Source organism: Netta rufina, assembly GCF_964035555.1.
Source record: "Netta rufina genome assembly, chromosome: 6".
NCBI classification, from domain to species: Eukaryota; Metazoa; Chordata; class Aves; order Anseriformes; family Anatidae; genus Netta; species Netta rufina.
Window position 1 is genome coordinate 29,613,443 of NC_140129.1, and position 13,570 is coordinate 29,627,012.

At 42.7% G+C, this 13,570-nt stretch overlaps 1 protein-coding gene across 1 annotated transcript; it reads left to right on the forward strand.

The window, feature by feature from the left end:
* The first annotated feature begins 10,147 nt into the window (after positions 1–10,147).
* Positions 10,148–12,587, forward strand: CXCR4 (C-X-C motif chemokine receptor 4). The gene is made up of 2 exons (XM_084288803.1): positions 10,148–10,188; positions 10,996–12,587. Exons 1-2 carry the CDS (start codon positions 10,150–10,152, stop codon positions 12,055–12,057), a joined length of 1,101 nt encoding a protein of 366 aa, XP_084144929.1. The 5' UTR covers positions 10,148–10,149; the 3' UTR covers positions 12,058–12,587.
* The last annotated feature ends 983 nt before the right edge of the window (positions 12,588–13,570 follow it).

The following is a 13,570-nucleotide window of genomic DNA, read 5'->3' on the forward strand; positions in this document are numbered from 1 at the left end:
TTCTTAAGAAACTGTTTCTAAAGCTTGTTCCTCTGACAGTTCAAAACGTTTTCATCTTTTTACATAATGTGTTCATCATGATATTACATCCAGTTATTTGTGTGCTAATACCGGTTCAAGTATTTCTTTTCCTTTTCAGGATCTTACTATCGTGCTTCATTGGCCCCTTCTACCTTCATTTTGTGAACAAAGGAAGAAAAGCTCTCTGTCTCTTCTCACAACAGAAGTTCTCCATTCCACACTTTACGACAATAGCCCTTCCCTGCTTCCATTCCATTTGATTTCGTTTTTCTTGTTCAGAATTGTAAAAAGTATTTCAGAAGACACCTTTCCAGTTCACTGTATGGCAGTGATACTATGTCTTTCTCTCTTTCACTACACCCTATTTGCTACATTCAATAATCAAGGACATCTTTTTCTCAGCTATACGGAGTTGGTGGTTCAGACTTAGCCTGCCACTGGCTGATATATTTATGTTTTCCTCCCTTCTGCCATCCAGAGGTTATCCCAGTTTTTAACAGTGACACCTAATTTTCTACTGCTAGTGAATTTCAGCAGCTTACTACTTTTTGTCCCAAAGTTAATGGAAAATAGTAAGTATAACTGCGTCTAATATCAAACCTTTAAGAGCTCTAGTGATTACTTTCCTGCACTTTACTGTTTCCTTCTAAGTGTCACCATTGTAATTTCCCATTTAGAAACTTCCTCGTTCATATTAGATATATTGTACTAATTCCCACATACTCTAGCTTAACAAACTAAGGTAGTAAACACTCAAATAGCATCATATGAAATGCTTTACTAAAGTTCAGACAAGTGGAACCTTCCTCTATTTCCTTTGCCTAGAAAATGAGTTACCAAAGTAAGCTATTAAGTAGTCCTACAATATACCTTTATAAACTCTATAGCCTTCTTGCTTTGTTTTCTGTTTACTTCCACACCTATAAATATTCTTCCCACCACAGCTTGTTCTAAAGCTCTGCATGCTAATAAGACAACCCGAGTGATACCAGCCCGTGCTGTTCTTTTTCAATGTCGGTCTCGTGTTTGCTATTCAAATGTCACATGACTTTGTTTTGGTTTTGACAGATTTGTCAAAACTGTTTCAAGACCTCTCATCTAACATGGTTATTTTAGAATTTGATGGAGCTGATAAGGTTCTTCTGATCTGATCACGTGGCACTTCTTGAGCTTTTTTCCACATCCAGTAGGGCAGTTTCCACTTCTATATACTCATTCACATTAGATACCCTTGCCTTTGTCCCCTTATTCAACACCCCTGAGGTTGTTGAAAGGTGAAAAGAATCTATAATTAGTTCCTCCCCTCTGTATGGCACTGCTCCTTCAACCAGACTTAGATCCTTTGTAAACCTATATCCAAGCAGCAGAGGAGGATTGGCAGACTGCTTTGTGGAAAATAAGTATTCCACTTTTCAGTAAAAAACATTAACAAATCTTTCTACGACTGACTTTTATCGTACAGGTTAAAAACAGATCGTCTTTTTGAATTCCTAAGTGCATTTTGACAGATGCCAGGAATCGAAAAGCCTCTTTCCAAACTCAGTAAAATGCTGCAGATTTTGCATTGAACATCGTGCTCCAGTAAAGTGGTTTCTTGGTTTGGTTTCAGTTTTAAACCACACGACAATCAATCCTTCCCAAAAAGACTTTATTTTGGTGGAATAATTGTTATCAAGCAGCTTTGCTTTAACATCTTCTTTGCTTAGAAAAGAAGGGGGAATAAAAAACACAGCTTTCAAACCACAGAGCAACCGTTGAAAACTTAAAACCACAATACCCAAGAACAGACTGAGCCTATGATTACCTAACACAAAGTGTGGTTTAAACTGGGCATCATACCAAGTTTTTCACAGAAACCCAAGGGGAAAGAGGAGTATAAGTATCCATGGTTACAGTGACCCTTGCTTGGCACCTGACGAGATCTTTCTAGAAGAAGACAGGTAGAGACATTTATCAGGGTCCTCAAAAGTAGCAAGGCTTCTTCCTGTTTTTATAGCTTCAACAAAAAGATAAAATAGCACTTAGTACAGACCGTCCTGAACACAGACTGTAACCTACAAATATTTTTAGAATTCCCCTCTTGTATGTTTTTCACAATATTCACCCAGTGCTGAAAAATAACCTCAGAAATCTAGAACCTTCTATTGAGATAATGGCAAATTCCTGGAATAACAAGTTCATTTATAAAGTGACCATTTCAAAACCAGGCTTTCTTCACATTCTCAGCTGTACTGAGCTCATGAATGAAGGAGAATAACTGCAGGGTACAACTTTTAATGGGAAAAGTTGGAAGTGCAAATTAAGCTAAATTGGACCCTTCTCTGCTGAGCATTGAAGCTTCTGCACTCCCTGTAACTCTGTTCAGTTATGCCTTGGGAGGCAGTGATGCAGCTAAACCCTGTCCACACTCTGCCTGAATGGCATTTTTTTCTTACTTCTTCACTGACACTTACTCACCTGTTTTCTGTTTATGTGTGTGTTTGGGGGAGATTTCTTTTTAAATCTATGCTGATGCACTTATGCATAACCAGATATACCGAAGCGTGAACAAACATGCAGACATGAACAAATATTCATAACAACTGATTTTCTAAATGCTTCTTCTGTGCCTGCAATAATCTGATGAGGCAGTGAAAAACGAGCTGCCCAAAGCTCCAGCAGTAAGTTCCCCTCACCCTCACAGGGAGGAACGCAGATACTTCACATTAAGACACATGTACAAGCCAAATGCAGTTCTCTTTCTTGTAAAAAAGAAGAAAAGACAGGAAGGTATTTCTAATGCCCTATATTTTCTAGGATGCTCGTGTTCTCTTTTGCATGTTCCTTAAGGATTCTGCCTCATCTTCACTTCTAGAGGTGATGGCTCAACAGCTACTACTGACAGACTGTAGCTGAATCACCCACCTGTATAGATCTGATCTGGATCAGGCACTAGCATGCTATTGTCAGGTCGGTCAGAGCACATGCCCTGGTGTTTGTAAAGGCTTCATTCTGTCCATCATGTGAAATTACGTGGAATGATGCCTGGTTCAGAATCAGGTTTGCCCAGGCAAAGCTGCCTTTTGCCTCACTACAAAATGAATTTGAGCCAGCAAGCTGAACGCTTAGCAAGTCCAATGGTAAGAGATTAGCTCTTCATATCAGGGGGCTGGAACGCTCTCGATGCAGTAAGAGATATCCTGAAAATTGGATTTACCTCCCCATTAAATCAAAAACAGAGGTTCAACATCCCAGTCAAGCAGATCTCCTGCTTTTACAGAGGCTGGTCACCTAATGGCAGAGAAGAAATCATACTGTGTGACCTCGGTGGTTATTTATAAAGATTAGGCCCCAAATCTTACCTATCAGATGTTCAAGAGAGCATTTCCATCAGAGTCAGAAAACTCTAGGAGTGCCACTACATTTATAGAAATGTTGCTTTCTGCAAAGAGTAAATATCACCAATCAAACCCAGTCAGTTCTATATACTACAGGTGCAGCATCACGCTCACTTCGCTGACAGTTAATGATCAGAGAAAGGAACGCAGCTGCCAGAAAGACTCCAGCAGCTGTCAATATCCTTATATTTGACAATAAACACAGCAGGCTGTACTTACTCATGTATGTAAGCAAGGACTGTACACAGAGGGCCTTGACTCTGCAGCACTGAAAATCTGGCAACATTTAGTGGAGATTCTTTGGTTGTTTTAGGAATGTTGAGCCATGTTTTCAACAGACATCAAATTGACAGACAGTCGCTGAATAAATGGGATTGATTTTACTACCAAAGGAGGAAACACTGACTCAGAAATGTAAGCCCAGGCTTACTCCTGCATCTCCTGCTAAAAAAAAAGGCAGCGCCTCAAAGGCTTTCCAGTCATGGCATACGGCAATCCTGGCTTCAGCAGAACAGAAATGTTTGGGATTCTGGAGTGAATTTTCAGGGCACTAAGTGGAAAGACAGACCCAAAAGAAAGCACACTGAAAATGCACATCGCTGGATTTGGCTGACCTCCCTGCTGAACAGCAGATTCGGTCGCCAGCTTTGAGAGGAAGCACAGACAGGAGCAATCCCTGGCACGCAAATTCAAAACCAAGAATCCAAGCTGAGGCTCAGCACCCATATGCGCAGACTTTCCTTCAAAGCTGTTGCAATAAAACCATTTCATTTGTGTGCTTCAGCCTGCAAAACTGAGCTAAACAGGAAGGGTTGTTGCTCCTAATTCTGCTTTCAGTGCCACTTTCCAGACACAAAACAACTGGGCAAATGAGCTAAATCAACTATTTCAGAAAACTCAGAAGCTCAGAACATGTGAAAAATCAGTAGCCACTTCCACTTCCAAAGAAGCAATTAAAATAAGTGTTTGAAAATGATAAAGAAAACACGGTACATAGTAGCATACATCACTATATCATAAGCACATGGGTCCAGAGACACCATTTCAACAAAAGATTGATCCCAAACTGTTGGGATGGAAAAACAATGTCAAAACACTGTTCCCATTGTATCCAGCAAACAGTTTGAATGTATGCAAACATGAGCGGATGTATTTTGATCCAGGTACCTCTGGGCACTGCTGGTAGTAGAGGTACATGGTCTAGTGGACCTACTTTGAGTCACAGAGTAAGTCAGGTTGGAAGGGACATCTGGATGCAAAGCTAGACCCAGCTGCTCATGGCCCTGCTCTCTATTATTCCCCAAGTAGCCATGTGCTGGTAGGAGAGGCACTGCATAGGCCTCGATAAAACTGTTCCTGAAAAACTGGGTACAAAGAAATCCCAAAATTACAATAGTGCATACCTGTATACATGAAAATCTGAACTAGATTAATTATATATTACACATATTATTTTCTAAGCATATGTGTTTTTAAGACAGGAATTTAGCATGCTCTTAGCACGGGTCCACAGAAACAAACACTGTCCTTAATAACCCAAAAAACTGCAAGCAAGTTTCTTATGGAATTTTCCAGCATAAAAGAACATCATAAGAAACCCATCTCATAGCTAAACAGAAAAGTATCTGAATGCTGGAAAAAGCCCAAATCCTAGCCGGTTATAGTAAAGAAATGACTTAGGATAGTTACTTTGTTTTCATAATTCTGATCTGAGCACAATTCTGGGAAAAAAAATCACTTTACCATGACTCCAGACGTGCTCTGCTCCAGCGTCATCAAACATAAAACCTTCAGCTTCAGTGATATGCAAACGAAGACATGTTTGTAAAAAGGATTAACAAAGTTGTTCAAAGCATCTTTTTAGTCTTCTCTGCTTCCAAACAAACAATAAACTATCCCCATGCAGTGAGATTTGCTAACCCATAAACACCGCCAAATGGAGGAAGAAGATCAGAACTTTAATGGGTTTGGTCCCCTTTGAATTTTAGCCGATCAGTGTCACCAATAATTTTGACAGGCTCTAAAATAAGCACTTTCTGTCTTCAAAGTGCCTCGCAAACATCACCAATTAATCCCTGCAACTCTCCTCTGAGGTAGGTAAGTAGGTATTGTTATCCCCATTTTACAGTTGGGTGAGCACAGTCAGAAGGGTTAAGTGATTTGCCGCAGGCCGGTGATGGAGGTGGGATTAAAACAGAGGGGTGACTATGGTTCCTTTTAGAGGACAGCACTTTTTTTTCACTTCTGCTGCAAGTTTTCTGTGCTGACTTTAGACATCTTGGCCTTGTGGCTATACTTGAAAGAAACAAAATAAATGCTCCTTGTTAAAAGCAAGGAACCATAAAGAAATCTGTCTTTTATGCCAGTGTACATAACACTTCCGTCACCTTTTCCTGATGTAAGGCTTTTCGTTTAATTTCGTTCCAATATTCAAGCATCATTCCCGCCGCACAAGGTTTCTTCCCATGTACAGTGTAACGTGCTACCAATCGAATATGTCCTGGTTCTAATTTTGTGCTTTGAAATGAGTGGCTGGGCAGACGTCCTCCCTCCAGGAGCAGGGGAGCAGTCAGAGGGCTTTGCTGCTCCACAGCCCTGGCAGGGTGAGGAGAAACGGAGACGGGAGCTCGGAGAAGCACGAGTCATTAGCTGAAACCCAACCCCGACAAACCGTCTGCAGCCGTTCTAACGGGAGGAAGATTGATCCCTTTCCCACTCCAGCAGAAGGATCAGATGGAAGGAGCAGTGGATATCCCTTTCCTCTGTATGTATACAACTTCAGGCCACTTGAAGACCCATTTGTCAAGAAGTCAATCTGGTGTATGGCAATAAACATCTGAGGTTTGTAAGGAAAGCACTTTTCATCTAGTGGCCAGCGAGTCCACAATATCAGTTCCCTGGAGTAGTTTTAGATTAGAACAGCCCACTACTCAAGGCTGATGTCTCACGAATCCTGAGCACATTTTCTGTTATTCTTTCAAAAGATACTTCCCCTCGCTTTGAGAAGCCCTGCAGTACAGGGGTTGACATGTACAGGGAAAAACAGGGAATGATTGAAAGTTATTCACTCCCTACTACATACTGCAGTAATTTCAGCCGTGCTGCTGAGCTTGTATTTTTAAGACACAGTCATTTATGTATCTTGAAAGGATAGCTCCATTAATCCTCAAAAGTAAAGAACAGCTTATTAATATATCACTGTAATTATTATACTATGGTGGCATTTCGGTTTTACATAAATCAGGGATCCTATCTCCTTTGTGTTAGCTGTCACCAAAAGACAATGTTGTCATCAACCTTTTATTAGCTGCAAGTTTGTTTTGCTAAAGACACTTGTGAAGACTTCAAATCAAGTAAGTCATTTAACATAGTCAAACAAAATGCCATTTATTTTTCGGCTTCTATGGATACTGGATCTAAAGGGTACTTTTCCCTCTGGAAAGACTTCTTACAAATTTTTTTGCTCATGCACGAGCAGCACTTTATGTTTCTTTTTAGAAGACAAAAAATAGGTTGATGATTCACAACTTGGGGAATTATTTTGTTAGCTTAATAGTGTAAGAACATGTAAAATTTTGCATCTCAGGGGGCACACTTTCGGAAACAAAATGCATATTACATGGGTTAGGAAGTGTCTGATTTTCACAGTAATTCATGGACCAGAAAAACATGTAATGCAAAACAAGCTTGAAAATTGCTATTTGCTAACTGCGTCTTAAGAAGATTTGTAGCTAACTCTCTGAATTACATGCTCTGCAGAAATGGCCCCCTTCTTTTATCACTTTGGGAATCATTAACTTGCCCTCGATGGTCCTCCAAGCAACAAAGGAAGTTTTCACATGGATTTTCTGATAGGAGAAACAAAAGGGGTTGTAGATAACAAACTAGCAGTGTGACTGCTAGCTTCAGAGGACCTTCATCCCAACACGTTTCAGCAACGTCTCGTCAGATAGGGTATCAATCCCCGAATTTACCACCACTCAGCACTACTACGCTTCAGAGCCAATCCATGGAACTAGATTATTCACCACTTCCGAATTTCTTATGTTATCTGTGAACACAAATAACCGTCTGGGTCACTGCCTGCTATCCTGTTAATTAATTAAATCAATTTCCAGGTAATATCCTTTTCTGTTACGGGCCTACCTGCATGGCAAAACCAAGGTGCGATGATAACACTTGGCTACTTGCACTGTAACTACACCTTCAGTACTGTGCATATGGATACCTCACACGTTAATGCAATCCATGCTATGCACCCCAATAAACAGCCAACCAGTCCTCAGACTTGTCAAATCGCTCTAGAGTTCGTGTACCTTTTTTTTTTCATCCTCTACCACTGAACACAAACCATCTGCACTACGGTTATATTTTAATGCCCTGCACTGTGTAACCGAAGAAGGAGCGGTGCTGAATCTTCTGTGCCCCTCCCAGATGAGAACACATTCTCCATAAAAATGCATCAGCCACCACAGGAACTTCTGGCAAGGTAGGATACATTCTTCCATGTCCCAATCCATTATTTAGTACCTATTCAACATGACTATGTCTGAAAATCTGGTTCACATGTTTGCAAGTTCAGTAGGCTGGAGAGCCTTTCAAAAAGCACACCTTTGCTGCAAACTGCACAGCAATTCCTGGTGCCGCCAGCTGGGTATCCTCCATACAAGAAAAAGTGAAAGATGATTCTACAGAAGTGATCCCACTCATCCCTATATGAAAATCCCTCATCTCATTTTACTGCCCATTTCTCTGCCTGGTCATCGAATGGCAGATTACTCAGGGCATGTATTTTCCCATTTGTACAAAGTAGTGAATGCATCATAGGTTCTACAGAAAATAAAGAGAAAATGGGAATATTTATAATTTTGTCATACTTTTTTTTTTCTTTCTCAAAGGAGTTCAGAAGGGTAGAAATATCACAAACTAAGGCTAGGTCTAGTATCTTAAAATGAGGATTCAGTAGAAGAGTTTTTATTTCTACAGAGTTCTGGTATGGTGCTTCTCTTACATTTTTCCAGACATAAACTCAAAGTAGAGTTTTCTGAAGACTGTTAATTCCGGAGTTGTAATCAATTAAAGTCTGCCTTTAAAGCAACTTACATGTGATATTCCAGAGCTTCTGACAAAATCTGAATGTCTATCGAATTATGATCCAGTTAAAGTACATAATGACATTAGGGGTCATACCTTACATACCATTTTTTTAACAAAAGGAAATATAAGCAACAGCCTGACAGTACCTAAAGGGGGCCCACAAGCATGCAGGAGAGGAACTCTGTTATCAGTGAGTATAGTGATAGGACAAGGAGTAATGGCTTTACACTAAAAAAGGGAGATTTAGATTAGATATTAGGTGGTGAGGCACTGGCACAGGCTGCCCAGAGAAGCTGTGGCTGCCCCATTGCTGGAAGCATTTCAGGACAGGCTGGATGGGGCTTTGGGCAACCTGGGCTGGTGGGAGGTGTCCCTGCCCATGGCAGGGAGGTTGTTCTGGATCAACCTCCTCAAGGCCCCTTCCAACCCACGCCATCCTGTGATTCGATCTTTCTATACTAGTCATAAACATGAGAGTGCATAAGAAGTTCTAGAGTTAGGGGAATAGAGTTAGGACTATTAGGAGAATAGTCGGAGAGTAGCTCTTGTCAAATACCTGCAAATAATCTTTATATCTAAAACTGGTAGCTAACTCAGGCCATGCAAACTGGCAAGAGGAGGATTTAAGAATAAAGTTTTTGACAGACTTTCACTTTATTCATCCCTTGAGACTGCCAGTGTAATCTGAGCACATTGTTATTACATACAGAATGCCCTTCTCCCCTCTTCTTCGCTTCTTCCCAAATTCCAACTGTAAAGACTAAATCCATATAGCTGAATCAATCATTCCCAGTGTAATTACTCACTATGCTGTGAGTTGTGAAATCATGGGAAAAAGAAAGAAAACTACTCTCATCAAAACTAGTAGAAAACATTTCTGCAAATTAGTCTACCTGCATGAGTATCAACAGCACTGAGTCCCTAGGGATACCTGTAAAGGGAATTCATGATTCTCTTTTATTTTTATTTGGCTTAGTTTTCCCTTGCAAACCTATTTTATGACTGCTATTTTTATCCTGTATCCACAGTTTTAGTTTTTTTTTTTTCTCTTTTGTTTTACACTGTCCAAGTACCAGAAACAGGTCCGAACCGAGGATGCTCAGCCCTCACCTTTAAAAAGGTAATTTTCTCGCCTCGAGGCTGGAGACGAGCAGTTCCTGATACTAGCGGGCAAATAAAGAAAAATAAAGAAACGGGTTTTCACTATTTTTAGAAAATCCCTGATGTTCGCTGAAGTTGGCGGCTCGTTTTATTCTCGTCCCGTTTCCTATTGTTCCACTTCACCCCATTGTCTCCTCAGCACTCGCACCGCCCGCGGTGCCCCGCTGCCCCGAGCCCCGAGATGCCGGGCACCTGCAGCTCCTGCCCTGCCTCCCGACCCCGACCCCAACCCCGGGCTGCGGGGGGCTGCGGGGGGACCCCACCTGCCCGGGACGCCTGAGGGGGGGCTCTCCCCGATGCGGACAGCCCCCCCCGGAGGGCTGAGCGCCCCGCCAGCCGCCCCCAGGCGGACAAAGGGCGGCCCGAGGCCGGGCCCCGGTGCCACCCGTCGGGGAGGAGCCAGGCGGGGGCTGCCCCCGGGGCGGGGGGGGGGCGGTAGGGAACTGATAAAGGGCCGCGTCCCGCCGGGGCGGCTGCCAGAGGAGAGCTCGGCATGGCTCGGAGCATGGACGCCAGCCTCGACAGCCTGGATGTAAGTGCCGGGGGGCAGCAGCGCACGGAGGGGCCGGGGGTGTTCTCGCTCCGCTCCGTGCTCTGCGAGCCCAAGGGGGGCGACGCGAAGCAGGGGAGGGTTGGCCCCGCTGTCCGCGCTGCCCTGGGGCTCCGGGAGGGTCCCGGCATCTTCCCTCGGGGCTCCGGCTGCGGGTGCTGCCCCCCGTAGCGCTGGGTGCCCCCGGGCTTCGCCGCCTGCCGCCCCCCGACGGGGCTGCGAGGGGCCAGGTGGCCGCCCCAGCGCCCCGCCGCCCCTCAGCGCCGTGCCCGGACCGTTGGTGGTTTCCGGGCGCGCTTTTCGTGCCCTCGCCAGAATTTCGCTTCCTTTTTCCACCGCTCGCCTCAGGCACGGCGCCCAGGGGGAGCCCCTCGGCTTGCTCCGCCGCACGGGTACCCGGCCCCGGCCCCTCCGCGGCGCTCCGAGGGCCCGTCCCGGTGCCACCGCGTTGCGGCTCCCGTGTGCGCTCGGCGTGGAGGTAGCGCCGAGGTGTCCCGAGGGGAGGCTGGCTCACGGGGAACCCTTAGCGAGCCCTTGCCCTTCCATCCCGTCCTCGGTTACAAGGGCTTAACTCCTCAGAGAAGGACAAAGCAAGTTGTTCTTGATTAGCTCCTATTTGCTGAACGTTTTATATACATCATACATCTATACATCAGGTATTTGGGCTTCAAAAAGTTTGCCGCTTTGTGGTGATGGACACTGCTTAGTGTCCTAACACATCATATAGCATGTTACATAGACTGAACCTTTCTAAAGTGCTAATATCTAATTTTAATTCTTTTTTTTCAGCTGTCCTCTGGGCTAATCATCGAATTTTCTGATAATGGCACGGATGAGATCGGCTCAGGTGACTACGGAGACTACGGAGAGCCCTGCTTCCAGCATGAAAACGCTGATTTCAACCGGATCTTCTTGCCGACTATCTACTCCATCATCTTCCTAACGGGAATAATCGGGAATGGATTGGTTATTGTTGTTATGGGCTACCAGAAGAAGCAGAGGAGCATGACTGATAAATACAGGCTGCACCTCTCTGTGGCTGACCTCCTTTTCGTCATCACCTTGCCGTTCTGGTCTGTGGATGCGGCGATAAGCTGGTACTTTGGGAATGTGCTCTGTAAGGCAGTTCACGTCATTTACACAGTCAACCTCTATAGCAGTGTCTTGATTCTGGCCTTTATAAGTTTAGATCGTTACCTGGCAATAGTCCATGCCACCAACAGCCAGCGCCCACGAAAGCTGTTGGCTGAGAAGGTGGTGTATGTAGGCGTGTGGCTACCCGCCGTGCTTCTGACAGTGCCTGATATAATTTTTGCCAGTACTAGTGAAGTAGAAGGAAAGTATCTGTGTGATCGCATATACCCTCATGAGAACTGGCTGATTTCGTTCAGATTTCAGCATATCTTGGTAGGACTTGTCTTGCCTGGTCTGATAATCCTGACATGCTACTGTATTATAATATCTAAGCTGTCACATTCAAAAGGCCACCAGAAGCGCAAAGCCTTGAAGACAACAGTCATCCTCATCCTCGCCTTCTTTGCCTGCTGGCTGCCGTATTACATTGGCATCAGCATAGATACATTCATCTTGCTTGGAGTCATCAGACATCGCTGCAGCTTGGAGACGATCGTGCATAAATGGATCTCCATTACAGAAGCCCTAGCATTCTTCCATTGCTGCCTGAATCCGATTCTCTATGCCTTCCTGGGTGCCAAATTCAAGACATCAGCACAAAACGCCTTGACATCAGTTAGCAGAGGATCAAGCCTCAAGATTCTTTCAAAAAGCAAACGTGGGGGACATTCTTCTGTTTCTACAGAGTCGGAGTCATCGAGTTTCCATTCCAGCTAACACTGCCCCTTGCCATCATTTTGTAAAGAGACACTTTAAAAGTTGCTCAAGAATGAGACTGACCATAATGTACAGATTTATTTACAGTTGGATTTTTTTATTGTTTCTTTTAGTCTCTGTGGAGTTTAATTGACTTATTTATATAAAACTTTCGTATTGATGATAAACTGTCTAGGCAGGTCCTGTGGACAAGTGGTTAGTTCACAAAAGTTTTAGTGCTTGTTTGTTTGTATAGATATGTGAACTAAACACTTCTGGATTGTAGCAAGTGGCTGTTAAAAGTTTAGAAAATATTTCTGTTGTTTATATGTAAATGTTTTCAGTGTTGCTGTTAAATTCTTAAAAAAGGAAAACTTTTTGCTGGAGATTTTTACCTTACTACGAGATGTTTGGTTTACAATAGCTTAACTCTGCTGTAGAAATGGCACTTATAACCAAAGCCACCTCTGTTACATGCTAGGTTTTTTTTCCCCATTCTCAGTAGTTGATGGTTTGCAAACTTTTCTGTTCGAGGTAAATAAAAGTATATGACAAAAAGTTATTTTGAGTGGTATTTTTATTTCAGGTTAAATGTGCTTCTCAATGCTTTTAAGTACAATACTCACTGCACAATAATTTTGAAAACTGCATGGCTCTTAGATGAATAGGGGGAAAACGAGTTTCAGTATACTGATTGTTCAGTTGACACCTGTGAGTTCGAGATCGTTTGTTGGGTTTTGTTTTTCTTAACCAGAATGCATTTACCCCCGGTTAACATCTTCCTTAGAATGACTTAAACTATCATTAAACAAAGATTGAGAGCAAAACATCCACAAATGAAAAGCTATCTAGTCAAGCACTTGCTAATGCTCACAGCCTCTGAAGTGTCAAACTGAGTACTGCATGTGACTAACCTTCATGCCATACATATAAAGTCAATGATACACTTTTTCTGCCTTGTACTATTCTAAGTTTAGTTTCACATGCTAACAATAATCAAAAGTAGCTGAATGGAAGACATTTTATTATTTGACCTTGTTTGAACTAAAGTCCTTGGATTATGTCTACTGTGGAAGGTATTTGTCTCTACAGAGCTTTCCCTGTCCCATCTACATCCACATTTTCTTTATATAACGCTGTTGATTTTCTTTTAAAAAAAGGTACATAATGGATTTTTTGACTTTTTTAGTAGGAACTAGCCACACTAGAATTTCCAATAATTAATCTTCTCTAAGTTAGCCATATCTTCATGTTAGAGTGTGTTCAAAAGTAATAAATATGCAAGAGGAAAGTGTCATGGGGAATATTTGTATGTTCTTACACTAAAAACAAACAACTGCTACTTATCTAAATAGTTAACAGTTCGGTAGTCTTCTGAAAAGGCAAAAAATAAACAATGCTATTTGTCACATAGAACTTAAGTGAAATGAACAACATGGATATTTAGTGATATAACTCAGAAAAAATGTCTTTTCATAAGCACAGTAACTGAATGTATGTCTCACCATGTTAAACCATATATTAAATTGTATGT